Source organism: Anneissia japonica, unplaced genomic scaffold (genome assembly GCF_011630105.1).
Source record: "Anneissia japonica isolate Jap-2015-1 unplaced genomic scaffold, ASM1163010v1 scaffold287711_len853857_cov187, whole genome shotgun sequence".
Lineage (NCBI taxonomy): Eukaryota > Metazoa > Echinodermata > Crinoidea > Comatulida > Comatulidae > Anneissia > Anneissia japonica.
Genome location: NW_022753410.1, coordinates 364995 through 385664, shown reverse-complemented (window position 1 = coordinate 385664; position 20670 = coordinate 364995). Strand labels below are relative to the sequence as shown.

The window sequence follows — 20670 nt, the reverse complement described above, 5'->3', positions numbered from 1 at the left end:
GTGGTAATAGTGATGATAATGATAATGATAACGATGATAAAAATGATAATGATGATCATACACTCTTTAGAATCTTTAAACACATGATTTACGGTAACTTACTGTGGAGAGGGACATTCGTGCTCGTTGCAAGGCTTTCGTATAGACATAGGTGTAAAAACATTGAGATCGCATTTAGAAAAGTCGACAATATAACGTGTTTTAGTGTTTCGACACTCCTGCTGGAAATACGTCCAACCTAATGAAAACAGAATCATCATCCTCCTAATCTTCATCGTTATTGTAAAATCATTCATTATTTTATTTCCTATACAACTCCAACGAGTATTAGCTTGGCATCATAGCTCATTTTTTATTAGAAGGGTTTTAATAGCAATATAGTTTGTTTTTTGGTTTATGGTATCATGTATCCTCGTCGTCGTCATTGTCATCATCATCATCATCATCAATGTCATCATCCTCACTATCATTATCCTCACCATTATTATCCTTACTATCAGCATCCACATCCTTACAATCATCGTCGTCATCATAATAATTTTCGTCGTCGTCGTCGTCAACATAATCATCATCGTAATCATTATCATTTTCGTCCTCATCATCGTTATAGATGTCATCCTCATCAACGTCATCATCATCATCATCATCAACGTCATCATCTTCACCATCAATATTCTCACCATTATTATCCTCACTATCAGCGTCCTCATCCTTACAATCATCGTCGTCATCATAATTTCCGTCGTCGTCAACATAATCATCATCGTAATCATTATCATTTTCGTCTTCATCATCGTTATAGACGTCATCGTCATCGTCATCAACGTCATCATCATCATCAACAACGTCATCATCCTCACCATCATTATCCTCACCATTATTATCCTCACTATCAGCATCCTCATACTCATCGTCGTCATCATAATATTCGTCGTCGTCGTCAACATAATCATCATCGTAATCATTATCATTTTCGTCCTGATCGTCTTTATAGACGTCATCGTCATCATAACTGTCATCATCACTGTCGTCATCATGCACATTACCATCATTCCCATCAACATCATCATTGTCTTTGTCATCACCATCATCATCATGACCATAATCATCATCATCATTATCACATCATCATAATCGTTATCGCCATCATCATTGTCGTCGCCGTCGTCATCTTCACCAACGTCATTATAGACGTCATTATGATTGAATTCATTGACACACGATGTTCATCATATGTGTTTCTAAAATGTTTCCAGCACTTACCCCCACCGCAGGCTTCTGTACACTCTGACCAGCCATATGACTCCCATCGGTATAACGGGATGCTCTTAGTAGGCCTAGGAGGTGTAGTCGGTGGAACAGTTGATGGAATTAAAGTTGTGGAGAGAGGCGTTGTAAAGTCTGGTTCGTTTGGTATCACGTATTGGTTTCGGACTTCTACAAACCGGGAGTAACCGAGAGTAGAGCTTACCTGTACATTATCAAAAAGCTCTACTGTATGATCGGAAATCGTATTTAGCCCGCCATTACCGCCAGCAGCGTCATTAACGCCTACAGAATACTTGAACTGTCAGTAATACTAAAGTGTATATGGGTCTAACTAAGAAAATTATGTTACCACAACGAATGGAACGAAAAACAATGTTGACCACCGTCATCGAACTCTAATGGACTTTTTACGTTAAGCCCCGCACCACCATATATATTGTGACTAATGTCCCACAAAAAGACAGAAGGGAGCTTTCGATTGCACGACGACGGTAGGACGTAGAACGTAATGACGTCACTAAAAGTCATCTGTGCATGCGAGAACGTTAAGGTCACCTCGTCGAGTAGATTCTGGAACAAAATTTGGCCAAATCTACGTATGTAGAGAACGTAGGACGCCAGGTAGGACGATCACGCATGAGTGATTCCGTTCTAACGTCGCGTCGTCGCACAAATCGAAAGCTCCCTTTGTAAAAACATACGCGAACACGTGCATTTTGCGGGACAACACGTGTGCTTGTTGGACACGAGCGTATTCCTGGCACTATTCTGATTAGTCTGTTGTTCATTTTGATCGACATTCCGGAAAAGTCCATTATCAGAGGCCCACAGCTTTCCGCAGAGTCAGATCCCGCCAACATAGATCATCCAGTATTATCTAAAAATGTTAGTAGTTATATAGTACTCAATGGGAATGCACTACAAGATAAACCCGCATCTTCATAACAAAAAATATCGCAAGCGTAGGCTACGGTATACAATATAAAACTTCCACCTACACATATGTGCAGGTGTCACCTACAAGTATGTGAATTGGCTTAAGTAGTGGTCCCTTGGCGGCTATGTACTCCCTCTCTCTGCCAAGCTCGTAAGCGAATCTCGTCCCAGCCCATACAGCGAATCCATTGGTGCTGTTTTTGTTCGTACTTTCGAAAATGTAATTCTTCGTTAGAGGATCTTCAATAACTGAAAAGATATAGCCGCAAATAACAGAGTTTCAGTCATCAGATGTAATAATCTGATGAGAAAGTAGTCAATATGTGCTAGTTCAAAACATTATACTTAACATATAAATAGTCATGCGTACTTGCCATTACGAGAATGCATATTTATTGATAATATTTATCAAATAATATTTGGTCTATTTTAGGTAGGCCCATAATTATTAATTATGTATAGGAAATGAAGTAAAGGTATTTTTGATGAAAAACCCTTTGAAGTAAAGAGGAGATATTTGAGTATTCTTAAGTATTAAAGACAATGATGTTGATATCGCTGCTATAATTTTTTTGAAAGACCATGAGTGAGACAACTATAAACATAATCTAGTTGGGGCTAACTTACCGAAAATGACATGTACGTTTCTCGGCTTGGATATCACAATTTCTCTTGCTCTCCGAGGAATTATCGTTATGCTTTCAGTAGCGACTGCAAGAAAATGTATTCAAAATTAAAATAAAATACAAACAAAGCATTAGTTTCCTCTTCATGCCACTTGGTATACATAAGGCACTGTCTGCATTGGGCGGCACGGATTGTCTTCACACAGATTCCCTGGCCAACGAATTTGCTTTAATTCAGAATGCCTTGAATCATGTTTAAATGTTTATGTTAGCTAGGCGCGGATCCAGTAGGGGGTACATGCCCCCCTTCGTGTCGCCACTAAATTTTAAATTTCAATGCATATCAATGTTATGTATTGAAGCGTTACTCACTTAACTATTCTGAAAATGCTGTGCCCCAGTTTGATAAATTCTGGATCCGGTTTTATTAACTACAGTATTACAAAATGAAAACAGCAGCAAAGATGCAACAGTTAAAAAAAATTAACCAAAGTAATATTAAATTTTACGTCGGGTGTTGTTCCACCTCACGTAATTTACGGTACTCATTAGGTCAGAAACTTGCTCTTATTTATAGTCATGATCTATTAATGGATTTGTTTCGTTTAGTATTACCTCCACCAAGAAGGTTACGTTTCACTGCTGTTTCAGTGGTGGCACCAGAGGGGGGAGGGGCTGGGGGAAGCATAGCCCCCCCCCGTCGGGGAAGACGATAAGTTTTGTCGGGGAACAAACAAATAAAAAGAAATATTTACATGTAATATTCGTTTAGCCACCATATTGTTTGTGTTAACTTTTCATCACAACAACAATAACAATAATACAATAACAATAATAATAATATTAATAATAATAATAATAATAATAATAATAATAATAATAATAATTATTATTATTATTATTATTCAATGAGACTAATTAAAAATAATTTGCGTTCTGTTATGACAAATGCTCATTTAGATTGCCTCATGATGGTTGGAATAGGCCTACATCGTGATAGGTGAAGCAACCTCGACCATGAAAGCGTGGTTGACAGATTTCATGCAAAATTTCCAAAATATAGAATTTCACTTAATTAGATGGTTACATTGCATACTCTTTGTTTCTTGTTTCATTCAAAATGTTTTGGTTTTGGAAGCTGATTTCAACATTAGAAAGCATAGACTACATGAAGTCATATTATATTAACTCGATGCCTATCAAATAAGTAATAAAAACTCGCCATAATTCATCAAATATCCTTGGCTTCCAGGGGGCCTATGACCCCACTGGGGCCCTAGGCGGCCCCCTGGCCCCACCCAAGTGGGACTCGATTCGCTCCACTAGCCCCCCCCCCATCGGGGCCTTTAGCCTCTCCGTCGGGCAGGTCCTGGCGCCACCACTGTGCTGTTTGTTTGTCAGTCTGTATGTCTGTCTATCTGTTTCTATTTTTGTTAAAAAACAAAAATTGTTAGCTTACATGGAGTTAGAATTCCATTAAATTTTCCTTGACTTTGGTGACATGATGACCCATCTCCATCGCACACTCCGCATACATCATGAACGCGTTTCGAACCTCTGATACCATTGCATCCTACTAGCTAGTTGAAGAAATATAGAAACACACTTAATTGACACACATTTGTAGCGTTTAAAAAGCACTTAGAACGCTGGAAAGCAAATCATTTGTTGTATGAGGAAAATGTTGACCTAAACTGTGTTCAAGGAATTTTTAGGAAAAACGTTATAAATAGTCACCGTCTCTAACATACCCAGCAATCTCCGTTAACACAAACTGAGTTAGTATCATCATAGTTACATCGTGTTCCGTCAATGACTTTCCCTCCAGTCTTGTTAATCGCTCCGGTTAGAAGCGACATACACGAAAGTTTACACTCATCCGAGCCAATTTCTATTGAAATGAACATAGAATGGTTAGTCCAGGAAAGACAATAAATATATTCGCAAACGAGATCAAAGTGGCATATATATGTATATATATATATATATATATATATATATATATATATATCATTAAGGCTTCCAAGCTATATATTAAAAAAAATATTCAGTAACTATTTAAAATTAATGTTCTCGAAAAAAGAGGTCTCGTACCGTTTCCAGTGATGTATGGCACCCACAGAGAGTTTGGTTCTTTACCACGGTGACACTGCAGTTCACGAAAATCGTCAGTAGGTCTTATACAGTCCTAGAATGAATAAGTAATACTTCATTAACACTGCTGGTGGCCTATTCCGATACATGCCTATCGTAAAATTAATATCTACGAGTTAAGCCGGGCAGTCATGTTTAAATAAAAATGTGTTCGAAATGTCTACTCCGTTTTTTCTGTTTTCTTTCTATAAAAATAAACATATTAGTACAGTACTTACATCTGCATTGCATAGTCTGAAGTCCTTACTTTTGCCTCTGCATTTTCTTCCACCTTTAAGTGGTCTGTAAGGAGAACATGTGAGGCCTAATAATATGAACTTGAATAATTTAAGGACGTTCGATACTATTGGAATTTTTAAATAGGTATAATCATCCTTACATCGTCGTTGGCATCATTCCCATCATCATCATCATCTTCAGCATCGTCACATCATCATCATCATCTCATCTCTACCAAATTATTTTATTTACAATGTACGGTACTATTAATAACATTATCTATTATAATATTAAAGTCATAAATTGAACAGTATGTACCAAATAATGGACACATTAAATAACATCCTTCCTATTTATTGGATACGGTAGACAACATAATTAGCTGGTAAACAATTTTAAGAAATTGCGTTTTATACATCTGTAGATAAGAGAATATACTCTGCTCTCTCTGTCATTGGAAAATTATTTATTTAATCTTAATATTAAATAAGCATTTTAATGTTTTGATTTTTAAGGATTTCCACCAGATTTAGACAGTTAGACCTACATAGTTTAATTAGTCATTTAAATGTTTAAAACAAATTGCTTGTTTAGGACTTTCTTAAATTGTTTCCAGGATGTTTCCCTTAAAAATGGCAAACACACGTGTTCCAGTGATATTTATTTTGCTTTGATAAAAATATAATGCAGGCGTATTTCAACTTACGGCGGATTGTTGCATTTTCTGGTCTTCTGACTAACACCGATCCCGCATGATTTACTACACGGGCCCCACGCGCTCCATGGACCCCAAGCTCCGTTTCTTTTTTTGTAGGCCAGGCACCGTCCTCGAAGACACCACTAAACACGTAAGAGGTTAAGTTAAACTGGGCCGGTATTCGGTTATTTCATTCACGCACTTACTAGTGTTTAGTGTAGATACAGACACCCAAGTGACCGACAAAACGATCGTTGGGTATCTACATTCAAAACTTAATATGGCGTATTTAGTAACCCGGTGGAGGTTCATCAAAACATGCAAATCAAACATCAATATTGAAAGCTATTACTGACATTCGCATTTGTTTTTGTTGCTGGACCACATAAACTTTATTCAAATTATGCAAAATAGTTATGTTGCTTTTAGCACTGTGTAGGCCGGTCGGGAATAAAAAATAAATAAATATAGTTTACGCCATACGGTATAAATCTAGGTCTGAATCATAGTTCATTGCTGCATCCATCACGCTCAACCAATGTAGGACTGTTTTTAGTTGATTGTAAACAGGGTTGTAAGTTATCAAGTTCTATCTCTACCGAGATCCAAACATTGTTCCCCATAGCATTGTTGTTTTTCAGTAGTATTACGCTTTTAATATATATAACATTTTTTTTTAAATCTTATTTTTAATTTTTCGGGGGCAAGGTTAAGTTTGGGCAGCACAGATTTTTATTTGGCTTTGTTTAAAGGTAACATGACGTTCTCCACTAGTTGGCATCATGATTAGACTCAAGTTTAACACACATTCATACGCCTAAATCCAATATATATATATGTAATCACCTTGCACGTTTCATCCGTAATAGGATGTGATTCAGTGCATGTCTTATTTATATACGTGTTCGCTACGGTACAATGTTAAACTCTGAGGCCATTTTTTAAAGCAAAAATAGTTGACGTTGTATAGGGTGGTATACTCACCATATTACGCCCACATTTTGTTCCGTCCAATGGCGGTGAGCGCCGTTTCTCTGGCAGGCAATTTCGACTGACCGCTGGGTTGTGGCACAACAGAATATTGCACGGATCAGCCTAAATATAAATAAATACAAAATATAACGAAAAGAAAAAAATAAAATAGATTACAGTAGTATCATAAACACTAAAGCCCTGTCCCAGACTATCAAATTTTATTTGACAAAAACACGTGACATGCCTAAATATGGTTATGATGGCATCACATCATTACCATATATAGGCACAACATGACTATATATGGGCATACAACAGATTTTTAAAATTAAATAACATTTGATAATCTGGACAGAGATTCATCAATTACAATATTATAAAACAAAGCAAGGTAAAACACTAACTTTTTTATTTATTTATTTTTATTTTGATTTTTATCCAGCAGCGTAAACGCCAATAGCATAATGAATCATACATGCAAGAGGCTCTATATAAACCGAGTCTCGTTATGAGGCATCGAGGGGGTGTCCCAATGAGAGAGAGCAAAATGAATGTTACCCTGTTTTCTATCGTCACCCACGGACAGGCTGTATAGTTGTCACCGTGTATGTACTGGCACTGTTCGTCCATGGAAAACTTTTCGCCGATGTTGCTGTTCGGCTGAGGGTACGGAATAGCTACCGGGTGATCTCGTAAACATGAGAAAGACCTAGAAGTGAAATAAAACTTCGGTATATGTCGACATTCGTCAATAACGTCAACTATATTAAAATTTTAATAAGTCTATCTTAAGATTTAACTTATGAAATAAATATACGATTCTAAACGTATGCACAAACAAGCTAAATATTATTATTGAAATGAAGTTAATATAAAAGGCCTATTTGACCATCATAGTAGTAAAGTAAATTATTTCAATTGGTTATAGTTTAACTTTACAATTGATGTTTGCCTCTTAGTCGTAACATGTACTGTAGCATGAAGCAAAGATAAATAGATGGCGTCATAAAATCATAGAAATCAGTACTTTATCAACAGCAACTACGTTTAAAATGGGCTTAATCAGTCATCGTCGTCATATTGATCAGATAGCGCCATTGACATTTTTTCTTTTCCCTCTGCCTTATAAGTTGTGTAGGCCTATAATATCATGTATGGCTATATGCCAACACCTGTTGATTAGAATAGACAGTATGTACAGTAAGGCCTAAGCCTCTTGAAACTCAGTGTGACACTGATGTTGGCGTGTGGTCACGTAGAAAAGAGTTGCTTTAAAAAAATGTCTATTTTATTTGCTGCTACATCGCATTTTTAAAAATTATTTTCCCACGAAAGACTAGAATTACCTGATGTTTGATTTGATTGACTTTCTACTACAGTTCGACCAGAGATACTCAATAAATGTTGACCTAATGACCTTTGACATAACGCTACCATTGAAGATAACATCGGCACACCCATTGTCGTCATCATGTTTTAATCCGAGTCTGGAAAAACAACATTTTAAAAAATTGTTAAAGTGGTTACAGTATATCACCACCTGGTATTTCATTCTTGTACGTAGTATGTAAATGTCGTTTGGAGTGGGCACACCACGAACAACGAATCAACGATGGTAACTCAGGATGTTTACACTTTGACATGCATTGATTTATAGGTGAACTAAATTGATTAACGAAGAGAGCTAGGGCAAATAAGTACTTACAAGTGTCCGATTTCCTGAGCAATTATGAAAGAAGTTGTAAAGCCTTCGTCTTGCACCAATGCACAACTCCTGAACTCATTACACATCTGCCCATTCTGTTCATAGCCTGAATATCAAGATGAGAATCCAATATTAATAATCAATATTCAATAATCGATAAGAATCTAGTAATCTAATAATTCTTAAGCAAGCTACTTTCTCATTGTATTTATAGAAAGAGAACTTAGCAATAGCATTTAATAACAACACATTAGTTTTAACCTCAATGATCTTATAAACTTAAACGCTTCTTTTTTTTTAAATGTAATTGTTGAGTCATTATAGAAATCATGGTCTTCGATAAAAAAGAACAATAGGGTTAGGCCTATTGTTAATCAGAGTTAGAGATTGTGTGATTTAGTGTCTAGAGAACGTATTGACAATAATTGCTGATTAAAGAAGTTCAAAGATGATTGAATAAGTACGGCACTTTGTAAAACAACGGAAGAGTCCCACACTATGATTGATACGATCTGAAAATGCTTACACCAATCCGGAGTCTAGGGATACTCTATCCCACAAAATGAAATGTCCAAGCGATATGCTACTAGCATATCTAAATCCACCTGGAAGCAAACTAATATAAATCGAAACTAATCATATGTCATTATTATTGAATTGCATCATCAAAAGTAAATCTATCAATACGGATGCTTAACAATATAGCCTCTCCAGGGAGAAAGTACTATGGGAATACGCTAGCTTTCGCGGAGTTTAAAAAATACCACTGTGGTGCAAAACTAATGCTGTTAATTCTTCAGCGGGTGAACATTCAGTCGAGTACTTACTCCACCATAAACCGATAGGTAATAGGATGTGAAGTCGGAGGAAAATTGCATTAGGAAGATAACATTTGTCGCACAGCTACTGTTTAATATCAACATCAGTAAGAATTAGATTTTATTTTATACCTCCTTGGGTAGACTTAGCACTGGTACACAACCGCTCGCTGTTAAGGATTCAAGAGTCAAAAGTCAGCAAGTAGTTTTCAAATACTCTCCTATGGTCATATCACTTTAACCATTTTAATAATAACACGCAAAGGAAGATATAAAGACAATAATATTACATTCAGTTTAAAGAAATGAAAAATCAATGTCTCAGTATTTTCAATTTCACATAAATTTCTATTGTAAATTATGTTGAAGCATCTGTGTTTATGCTAACTATTCCAAACTTTCAACAATGGTAGACCTACCTTTGAAAAAAAAAAAACAACAAAAAACAACAAAAAACAAACAAACAAACAAAGCAGCAATTCTACAGTTGGCATATAATATGTATAGATAGTTTGTTATGCCTTAAGAGGTGTTTTGGGGGAGAGATCTATCCCGTATAATGGAAGTGTGATTCGTTACATCTTTCTACTTTCATTTCTTGTTCCTTTTCCCGCTCAGCCTTTCAAGACTCGTGTTCCCGCGGTTGACCATCAAACAGTTGAAAATGTTTCTGTCACAACTTTGCGTTTAAATAAATTAGGCTTATCTACGTTTTTTTGTTTGTGTTTTGTACTACGTTCATTGTATTATCACAGTGCGCAGTCACGTCTAGAGATTATACTTTCCGTATGCTGGCTAAATAAAGTCATCGTGTGCATAATCTCCTAATTACAGAGTAACTTTTCTTGTATAATATACTAACCTGATTTTGAGAGCGCTTTCCTGGTGAGAAACAAGGCCAGATCATGGTGAGCCAGATTAGTTTCATCAGCATCCTGGTTCATTCTCGCCCATGAGCACACGCGACTCCGACTTAACCGCAAACTCTTTTCGACTATTTTGTTTGCTGACTACAGTATGAAACGAAAAGAACATAATTTCATCAATTCCTATAAATACTAAATATGGTGTTTCCATCAAATGCTGCGGAAACATTGGCTAATAGGCCTATATACCTACAGTAATCTTTCATTGTGTTTGTATCAAAACTAACAAATTCTGTAATAATTACAATAATATAGTGGAATGACAAATAAGGCATTAATAAAAAAAAAATGTTGATGAAAAACAAAGCACACGTGACCCAGGAGTCTGGCAAAAGAAATTGGCGCAGCTAGCGTGATCTTAATTATCTCGACAATAAAGAGAGGGGTTTCTCATGTCTCACATAGGCTACATGCATATAGAGTACGTACCTCTTGTTCATTCCAAAGAACGATTTTGGTGATGATAATTTGGATGTTTATACCAATTGTTTCATCCTGTAATATCTCATTTACCTTACAACAATTGAAAAAAAAACACACACACATTTACTATATAGCAGATTTGTAATCATGGCAAAAGGTATATTTGCTAAACAAAATATTACCGTCGTAATACATATATTGTCTGTGGAGCTAGGCAAATTTTTAAATAATATTCATTATTTTTATTACTTTATATATGTAAAAGCAAACAAAGTGTATTATTGTTTGGTTTAGTTTAGATGGCCCTTAGGTAAATTTTGGTTTATAATCGTTTATTGTTGAGAAGAGTTTTCAAGGGGACGTTTATTCCAAGCGGGGTGTCTATTTGAATGGTATGTGTGTGCTTTACAAATGTTAGTATTTGTGTTTAATTATTACTAGTTGAGAACCTGGCACAGTTATTTTGGTTTGTGTTCACAACTTAGTCTCCACCTAGAAACATAAATGCGTACCGGCTTGGAAGGTAAACAGACCTCCATTTCAGTATACTCAAATCAATAAACCTCTCTATTAGCAGTGCGCTAGAATCAGGTGACGTCATTATAACTGATGTCTTATTTATTAACTTTTAAAAAGCAATTCAAAATCAACGTTTCAATTATTTTTAGTCCTAGTTGGTGTAATTTTGTTTAGTTGTCGATGGTAAAAAAACCCCATAAAAACAATTTTTCTTCAGTATCCATAAATGGGCAACATGTGTGTTATTAAGAAGAAATATTGAAACTGTTAAGGTTTCACCCACAATGCAATGGGGAAAACAAAGAATGACGTCGTCATGATATGCAGTTTTTTTCCCCTTTTGCCTTATATTTTGCTCACCTTGAAAACTAATGCTTTTATATATTCGGTTACACTATCTTTGTAGAATTCGGTCATAGTGAATTCACCAACAACTAACGTTTCGATGTAACGAACGGGCCCGTCTATTGATCGACGATTACGTAAGTTATGCACATCTATATAGATTGGTAGTAAAATGAAAATACAAATGCTTTAAATCAGTAATTTAATAATATTAATATAATAATAATAATACTGTACTGATAACAATACGAAATCATTGTTAAAAATCTTTAAACACCCTCTGTTATCTCAAAAACATACCTTCTTTCACATTAACTTTCACGATAGGCTGGTGAATTATGTTGCTATGACAATATAGTACATGAGGGCAGCCATATTGACGACACTGCTCTTCGTCGTAGGTAACATACTCGACTACACACGTATGGTTTCCGAAATCAATTACTCCTTGCTGTGATAAATGCAATTGTATAAATGTATTGATCCTACTTAGGCCAACAACAACAATATGAAACATAAAAACTGACAGAAGCAGATTGAAATATGCGTCCCCCGAAATTTAAACACACTAAAGGCAACTTACACTCACAGCAGAGGTAAAAAGACAAAACTGAAGTTTAAAGGAAATATAGGCCTACACAAAAATATAATAAAAACCGAACTTGATGTTAACTTACCATTCCATAATTGACAATCAGTTGAGCCTGTGAACGAACCCCTTGAACGCACCCCGTGTATTTGACATTGTCGTTTCCACGAAAATATGTTGTAATTGGTGTAATGTTTGCATGAGTACTTATGTTCAAATCACTCGTGTAGCTAGACTGCTGTGGATCCCTCACGAGTGCCAATGTATGTTTGATTTCATCAATTTCAAATGTAATGTGTAGTAATGGCGGCGGGTTCAAGAAATCGAAGCTAACAAATTCTCCATCTTTGGTTGATTTGAACGGTATAACTATTTGGTCTGGAAAAGCAAAAAATAAAAAAGACGATCATGGGTATGGCTTACATATTGACAACAGGGCCTGTTTATGCAGTTAAGTTTTATATTGGTAGCTGCGCTGTTATTGTTGCGTACCGTATGTCACAGAAGTATATTAAGTAGTGCAATTGATCGACTGCTGAAAGAATTGAACCAATGGCATTCGGAATACCATGTTTTCTTTACTTGCAAAAATATGAGAAAAAACAAAAATTATCGTACCTGATTTAAACTGATCTTGATTCCATTGATGAAACTAATAATAAAGAGACTGAGACTAAATAATTCTTGATTTAATGTTGTAACAGGCTAGCCATTGATGTGTGCCGCATTTTATCCGCCAACATGTTGCAATAATTGATTAATATTAGGCTTTGTAATCACACATGACGAAGGCCAAGGTGGAATGCGATGACGATAATGTTTTACAACGGAAAATACCCAGACACAATCCCCATTGAGGCCCACTTACACCTCAAACAGCTTCAAACAAGGCAATCTTTCAGAAGAAATGTGGCGTGAAACATACTGTTTAATTAGACCAATGATCTCAAACAAGCTAGTCCTTGTTTTTACGAATATGACCTAAGCATTTAATCTACCGTTAGGCATATCTATTTTGTGACAGTGTTCATGGCCGTGAATTCTGAGTATTTCACGATCAATGCCATTTTTTATTTATTATATTTTACTTGAATCATATTGAATTAGGATAATAAACAAAAAGCTGATCATTTGGGATTCCCAAGATCGGTTTTTTTTTTTTTTTTTCAAACTAAAAGAATTTTTTTGGGGTTAAATTATGGCTTTGCCGTCTGCGCAAACGTAAAAAGGACCAACATCATTTATATTTGAATTCAATTTCAGAAACAAAAGAAAAACATAACTGATGTTGAATCAACCAAGCAATGTGATACAAAGTAATCAAATTTATGGCATCAAATTCTTGCTCGACTTGATGGCGGCACTAGCCGTGTTTCCAAGTCGAACCGGGACCCACGATGAGAAAGAAGTCAATCATTTCTTCGTTGAAGTGGAACCCCGCTCATCCCAATATGTGCATGCAGGTGTGATGTCTCCCGAGGGCCAAAACTGTCAGGGCTGTGCCCAGGTATATGGGAGGTCTGGCAATCGAAAAATTAATCGTAGATATATATTATTGTAAATTCCCCGACAAGCACTATGTAGGCCTAATCCCTGAGTCCACTATTCAACTAAAAAAAAAAAAAAAAAAAAAAAAAAATTTCCACGGGGAAAAAGTCTTAATCCTTCTAGACGAGAAAACAAGACGTCGTTGAACAATACATACTGTAATTCTTTTGTCCGGTAAAAATGATTTTTAAATAGATAAGTAAAAATAAATATATTAAAGAGTCGTTGTAAAAGCCTTTTATTTTCATAGTCTAAATTAAAAGTGCCTTGATTTCCGTACGGGGCGCCGTACGGAAAAATAAATAAATAGCAATGTCCCAAACGGCGCCCCGTATTTCCGGGCATCTAGAAGTGTTTTTAAAAATGTTGTCACCTCAACCTCACCTCCAACTTGGACACTTCGTCAGGGAATTATGGCGACACCATTGGTTAATCTAACATTTATGCGTTGAAAAAGCTCAAGCGAATGGAAATTGCCTTCGCGGCTTCATATCTAGGCATCGTTTTTGAAAATTTGCTCACCTCAACCTCTACTCTGGTGAGGCTGAGGTGAGAGTCGGCACCCCTCGTTTGGGAATTAATGGCGCCACCATGGTTAATCTAAAATTAACGCCGAATGGAAATTGCCTTCGCGGCTGTTCAGCACCTCTTCTTACCCCTCTCAGCCAAACTATATACATCCACCCCAGACGTCACTCCCAAAATTATTTGTTTTCGCTATTTCAAGTAAATAATTCTTGTTTATGGATGTTGGGAACTGATGTTCGCCTTTAAATCTGAAGAATGAATGCACTAAAGTTTCATTACAGGTCACCGCCCAGCAATATCATTGCTTAACTTCAGAATCGTCCCTCGTCGTTCAAACTCTCTGTAATGGTACCTAATACTTTTAAATCTCTCTTGGACATTTGGCAAGAGAGGCTTTACAAGGATTTAATGTTAATTCAGCTTGTCGACTAAGCTTAACAATTTTCCATGAAGTCATGTAGGGTATGCTAAGCTACTTATTTATAGGCTATGTAATTTTAAATGCTTTTAACAGAAGGAATGTAATTGAGTAAATTCATCTTAAATCACGGGTAGCTCCAGGATTGGCCGACGGGGCCAGAAGTTCCTGACGAGGGGGCCGAATCTCCGACGAGAACGTAAGTGGGCGTGGTCGGGCGCCGCTGCTCAAAAATTCTCGGAAGTGATCCAGTGTATGTAAAAATATATATAATTTGTTTATCTCCCCGACGAAGTGTATTTTTCTCCCTGACGAGGGGAGGGGGTTGGTGACAACCCAGGACGACCACTGGCGCCACCCCTGTCTTAAAAGAACATATTTAACAATCTTAACTATGATAGCACACTATACCATAAATAAGTGTAGCACCATAATTAGAATTGTAACTTACAAGTTTCTGAAAATCGTACTGCGGTCGACATATATGAACTTCCCACGCAAAAGGATTTTACTTGCCACCCCCAAAATATGCTCCCGTGTTTTTATTTTGCACACGTCAAAACATAAAAAACACCGTTTAATTGGGCCATTGCCGTAGTTCATTTATTAATCATTGTTCTTACTACGGCGTTTAAGCCAGATATCTTTCTAGCGACAAGACGGAAATTATAAACTGGCGGATTTCGAGCAGTAAATTGTCGGTAACAGCGTTGTTTTGAGCTATTACCATGCTTTTTACGGGTTCTCATTATAAAGTAAGTGACACAGTAGTACATGAGTTCAAAGGTTCATGATGCTTGTTTTGCGCCTTTAAGATGTACAGAGCATGCCTGAATTATCATCATTCTTAACATTATTATTACTGACGGCTTATTATATTAATTATTATAATTATAATTATAAATTTAATTTTAATTATTATAATTATAATAATAATAATAATTATTATTATTATATTATTATTATCATATTATTATCATTATTATTATTATCATATTATTATTATCATATTATATTATTATTATTATTATTATTTTTATTATTATTATTATTAAGTATTCCTTAGTATAGTTTTATAGGAATTTCGAGGTAATGAACTAAAAAATAAATTATAGGATTTAAAGGCGAATTTAAAATTTTAATGAACTTTTAAGTAGTGGTTACCAAACGTCATTTGTGGTGCGATTTTAAGGAACAAACTTTTGAGGTTGCAGATCAGAAGGGGGCTAAGCAAACCATATCCATCCGTTTTTTCAAGGAACATATCAATTACAACTTTGACACCACACAGCGATGACTAAGACAAGAGGAAATGACAAAACCATAAACGATATTATGAGTAATGGCGGAATCCCTCACTGTCCCAGATCGGTAATCTCGTGGGACACATGTTTATTGGCGGAGAAAATTATTTTGAAAGGCATTCATAACAATGATGGATGACCAGTCGATCAAACGGGATGGGGTGTCTTGAAATATTGACAGGGTTTATAGTATGTAGGCCTAGGTAAACAACTCCACCTTAAACCATACAAAATAAGCGTTACGAATATATTATTCGACAGCGACATTTCTTAGTTGTTTTGTCGTAGTCGAACGGATAATTTCCATGATTTAGTTATTTTTTTAATGTTAAATGTTAACTGTACTATTAAAAATAAAGACAGATAGTATTAGCATTTATGACTATAATTATGACTATAATTAAATGGGGCAACCTGTCTAGGTCATATCGTTTCTTTTTAGATTCATAGAAGCAGACATTGAAGCATTATGTTCGTTTTAAATACCTACACGTTTTTTCTATTCCAAGTTCTGCGTACTTTCAAGTGTCAATTTGAATTAACTCAGTCAACAGATGCATGAAAATTTAAAACGTATTTGTTATTCGGTGGTAGTATATTTTTTAGGTTCACAAAAAGGAGGCCTGGCGTGCTACCGGAGTAGATTTTTTTTAAATTTTTTAAAGTAATACAATAATACGTGGCTTTTCTGTGTCTGTGTCGCCGATTGCGCGTCGCTTTACTAAGCTTTAAATTATAACAAACTCGTTGTTGTCCGATTCTGACAGGGTAGGCCTATTTCGTTTCTGTTGCTTTAACCATGGGGCTCCTTCTGAGTTCTGTCCAATCATAGTGTAAACTGTTTAGCATTACTCATATCGTTCCTTTCATTTCTTATTACCGTATGCTATCATCAAATGTATTACTTGATATCTCTTAAACGACGAAGGCGTAAATCTTTCGTTTTTTTAATAAGAATAGTTTGAACGATAAATATTATCCTTGATGTACGGTAATTATAATGAGTTGGGCGAGTACACGTACATACTCCCTTTATTTACGTAAAATAAAAAAATAAAAGTACATTTTGACTTTTGAAATATTGGACCAATAGGAGATTATGTTGATTAACTATCCTTACAAATAAATAAACCTAAATTAAAATATTATAATAGGCCTACTTTGCCTTTTTTAAACAATACTGGTAAATTCACTGTGCGATTCTAATTGCACAGTATAATAGATAGGTATTGGTTTTTGAACTGTTTACAGTATTTATAATAGTTAATTAAATTATAGGCCTAATAGTCAAAATATTATTTACAACGTTACTAGCTAGGCCCACTTACCTGGACGGAAGTTGCACCGTGGATTGTGGCTAACACAATGAAAGGAAACACAAAGGTCCACATGTTCCTTATCGAACTCAAGCTGAGCGCAGAGGCTAGAAGCAACACATAGGCCTATGATGAAGATGACAGTCCGAGTGAATTACGTGATGTACCGTACAGTACACAGTTAAAAGGAGCGTGCTGTCAAAATATTTTAGCCAGTTTCCAGCAGTAGCGTTTGGTAACTTTCTCCCGTTTACCGCAATTGATCCTGGTTTACTGTAAATTAGACAAAACCGACTAGATCGCTCGTCGATGGTACGGCGCGTGTTACGGATCTCGTCAGATTCAACTGTTGTGAAAACACGCGTGACTTAATTAAGGTGTATGGATAGGCATGTAATGGGGGCCTACGCTTTTTGTTTTATTTTGCCGCGTTCAGTGACGTCTCAGTTAGTAGAATGTGTCGCCAATAACGGGAGCCCTGTGTTTGGTCAGGGTTTATGTGATTACAATACAAGCAATAACAATAATAATTTCCGCAATTACGTTACCCACAAGAAGATAACATTACCATCTGGATTCGTTTGCCGCCACATGTCAGTAATGTCACCGGCCATATAAAGAAGGTCTATACTTCGATCTTGACCAAAAATGAGCAGGCACTGTATAGGCCTACTGTAACATGTATTTTTTTACTTTCTAAATGTAAAGTAATTGGGGTTTTCTTGGATTATAATCGATTCGACAATATGGCATTAGCATGAGGGTGAAGTCAGTCCAGAATTACTATCCTATTTATTTAGTTATTTAATTAGAGGGAGAGACCTGTATTGTAGTGTTAGAATTACGGTATGTAGCACAAAATCATGCCGGAGATTCTATACACTTAACATTAAATAATAAGAAATTTAACTCAACCTTTTTTTCTTTTGTACTCATCATCATAATCGGCATTATTTTTTCTTTTATACTCATCATCATAACCGTCATTATTATTATTTACTATCATTATCACTTCAATTAAGCATAAAGGCCTACTATATGGTAATCAATATACTATTATTAAGTTCCAGTATACGTTAATTTTTATATTAAAACGATCATTGTCTATAGGTAAATATAATAGCCTTACTTTCAAGAATATGTTTTAAAAAAAAATTACAATTTATGCACACTCGAGTAGGTTAATTTGTTATATGGCAAAAAATAGACGAAGTAGGCTCACTACTATAAATTAAACTGGTCATAGAGTACCACAGTCGTGTTGTCATAACGCCAGGTGGCGCCCTCTGTCACCAACTAGACGTTGGTTACCGTTCATTACGCCTGAATGACTTCATAAACTTTCTATAATAGGCATTTTAAAATCTAATATGTTACAATCAAAATGTACTAAAAACACAAATGCTCGCATTATAAGCCTAGTTTTCGAACACACATTTAATCATCAATTAAAATTTACAAAGAAAAACTAAGATACAACATTAGGTTAGAAATTGGGATCAATGGTTTGTCAGTGGAGAAATTTTGCCACGAGAGCAACGGAGTAGCACTTGGTATCGTGACGTAACACTGTAGTACTCTATACACACAAAAATGTTTTGTTCCAGCAGCATCATGGACTAATCACTGACTTACTAATAGGTCTTTGGTTTAATCAGTTCGTGAATTAATCTAGTAACAGAAGTAGGCCTATTGAATACTAGAGCCCACTAATTTAAACTCGTGATACACAAAAAGTAAGTTTCAAGGAGCAGGTCTAATCCCTGCGTGCTGAACTTAATCTCGTAACAAGAATAACAAAGCATTTCAACAGCACTACCGAGATCCGCCATACTCTCCGCCATACTCTAACATAAAGACATTGACCATAAATATTATACTACATAATCTTACGCCTTTCCCTTCTCCTGGTCCCAACAGTTAAAGTTAAGAACAGACTCGAGTACATGACGTCTTGGTTGCTGGCATACTGCCATTTTTCTTGCAGTTTTTCCTATTCACCGATTTATCCTTTCCATATTTGGATCGAATACATTTTACATTTCTTTTCTTTTCTCCATTTGCACCGCATTTAGCCCGACATTCAGACCAAGGGGATGGCTTCCAATCAAAGCTGAAATTTTAAATTAAACAACTTTCTTTAAAAACAAACAAACAAACAAACAAACATTATTATTATATCATCGTCATTACGTCAATAGTTTCTTTTATAAATTGTAATACATTTATTATAACTCTTGTGGGCGCATGGATACTTAATAATCTGAGTGATCACCTCTAGTTATTTATTTAGGAATAACGCCATTATACTTACGTCGCTTTAGGCCTACATGTGCGTGTGTTGCATTCTTTGCGGTAAGGCTGAAAACCTTCGCGGTTGCAGTACTCATCCGTTGTTGTTGTGTTGTCGCTCAACCTCCGACATTGGTATTTGTGGTAGGTTGTTCCTTAAAGTTGAAATGAGTATCGTTTGTTTCCAAAAATAATACTTGTAAACATGCTTAAGCAAAATCAATAATTATACCCATTGTTCCAAAGCATAATTAAGAAACATTTTATATAAGCATCGGATAAGAGACCAGTAGATTTAAGGCATTTATCGAATCTGAACTGAAAGTATTTTTATTCATTTATTAGAACTTCATTTAATGAGACCATTAATTGAGAGCTGATATTAAGGGGTCCTCAACAAACAAATATGAAATACACAGATAAAAGAGAAGAAATATGACAATAGAACTGCTTTTCTGATGCGATGGACGAACCGCTCGGTAGGATTCGGATTTGGTGTGAATGTACCTTTATACTGAACAGGTATTATACCAACTATGATATAGACTTATCAAAAAAAAAAGAAAAAAAAAAGGCTGTGAAACAACAGGAAATACTGTCTATCCACATCAGGGCAACATTTTGCTAGCCTATTTCCTCTTTAGTTACTCTTTAGTTCTTTTGCCGTACAATATCACCTCTACAGCAATGCGATACAATAAGGTATCACTTTAAACCGATCTCGAGAGAGCGACACACAAACATATTCCTTATAATTAGGCTAAATGTAAACATTTAGATAAACACAAAACTGCTTGACGTGTAAATCAGTAATCAAAATCGGTAATTTCAGTCAAGCTTACCTCCACCACATGATACTGAACATTCTGTCCATCCTAAAGATTCCCATTCATATCCAGATTGCGGTTCTGGTGAAACTCCTGAAGGTGTTGTATTCAGACGATTTGGAGTAGGCCTATCAGACTTAGTTGGTGAAACTTGTTCCTTGTTTTTTGACACACAGACGCCAGATATACAACTCTGATTTGATGCAATAAAACATATATTCACATGATTAGGTAAC

General features: G+C 35.7%; 2 protein-coding genes across 3 annotated transcripts in view; both read right to left on the bottom strand.

Annotated features, from left to right (window-relative positions):
• LOC117122861 (A disintegrin and metalloproteinase with thrombospondin motifs 3-like) overlaps window positions 1-17832 on the bottom strand; it is a 20118-nt gene extending 2286 nt beyond the window's left edge. Inside the window, exons 1-20 of one of the 2 annotated variants that reach the window (XM_033268620.1) lie at window positions 17328-17826; window positions 12820-12853; window positions 12290-12579; window positions 11913-12063; window positions 11628-11764; window positions 10755-10838; window positions 10262-10409; window positions 8582-8687; window positions 8223-8363; window positions 7435-7585; window positions 6886-6996; window positions 5911-6044; window positions 5204-5267; window positions 4926-5019; window positions 4583-4722; window positions 4291-4411; window positions 2833-2916; window positions 2291-2454; window positions 1264-1471; window positions 103-238 (exon numbers count right to left, since the gene is read on the bottom strand). In XM_033268620.1, coding sequence (XP_033124511.1) covers window positions 103-238; window positions 1264-1471; window positions 2291-2454; window positions 2833-2916; window positions 4291-4411; window positions 4583-4722; window positions 4926-5019; window positions 5204-5267; window positions 5911-6044; window positions 6886-6996; window positions 7435-7585; window positions 8223-8363; window positions 8582-8687; window positions 10262-10409; window positions 10755-10838; window positions 11628-11764; window positions 11913-12063; window positions 12290-12579; window positions 12820-12853; window positions 17328-17390 — 2561 coding nt within the window. In that variant the 5' untranslated portion in view covers window positions 17391-17826. Of the gene's footprint in view, window positions 1-102; window positions 239-1263; window positions 1472-2267; window positions 2455-2832; window positions 2917-4290; window positions 4412-4582; window positions 4723-4925; window positions 5020-5203; window positions 5268-5910; window positions 6045-6885; window positions 6997-7434; window positions 7586-8222; window positions 8364-8581; window positions 8688-10261; window positions 10410-10754; window positions 10839-11627; window positions 11765-11912; window positions 12064-12289; window positions 12580-12819; window positions 12854-17327 lie in introns of those variants that run through there. The other variant, XM_033268621.1, reaches the window with a different exon arrangement.
• A 397-nt stretch (window positions 17833-18229) lies between these two features.
• LOC117122864 (A disintegrin and metalloproteinase with thrombospondin motifs 3-like) overlaps window positions 18230-20670 on the bottom strand; it is an 8684-nt gene continuing 6243 nt past the window's right edge. Inside the window, exons 8-10 of the mRNA XM_033268626.1 lie at window positions 20450-20627; window positions 19630-19762; window positions 18230-19428 (exon numbers count right to left, since the gene is read on the bottom strand). Of these exons, the coding sequence (XP_033124517.1) occupies window positions 19242-19428; window positions 19630-19762; window positions 20450-20627 (498 nt within the window). The 3' untranslated portion in view covers window positions 18230-19241. The remainder of the gene's footprint in view (window positions 19429-19629; window positions 19763-20449; window positions 20628-20670) is intronic.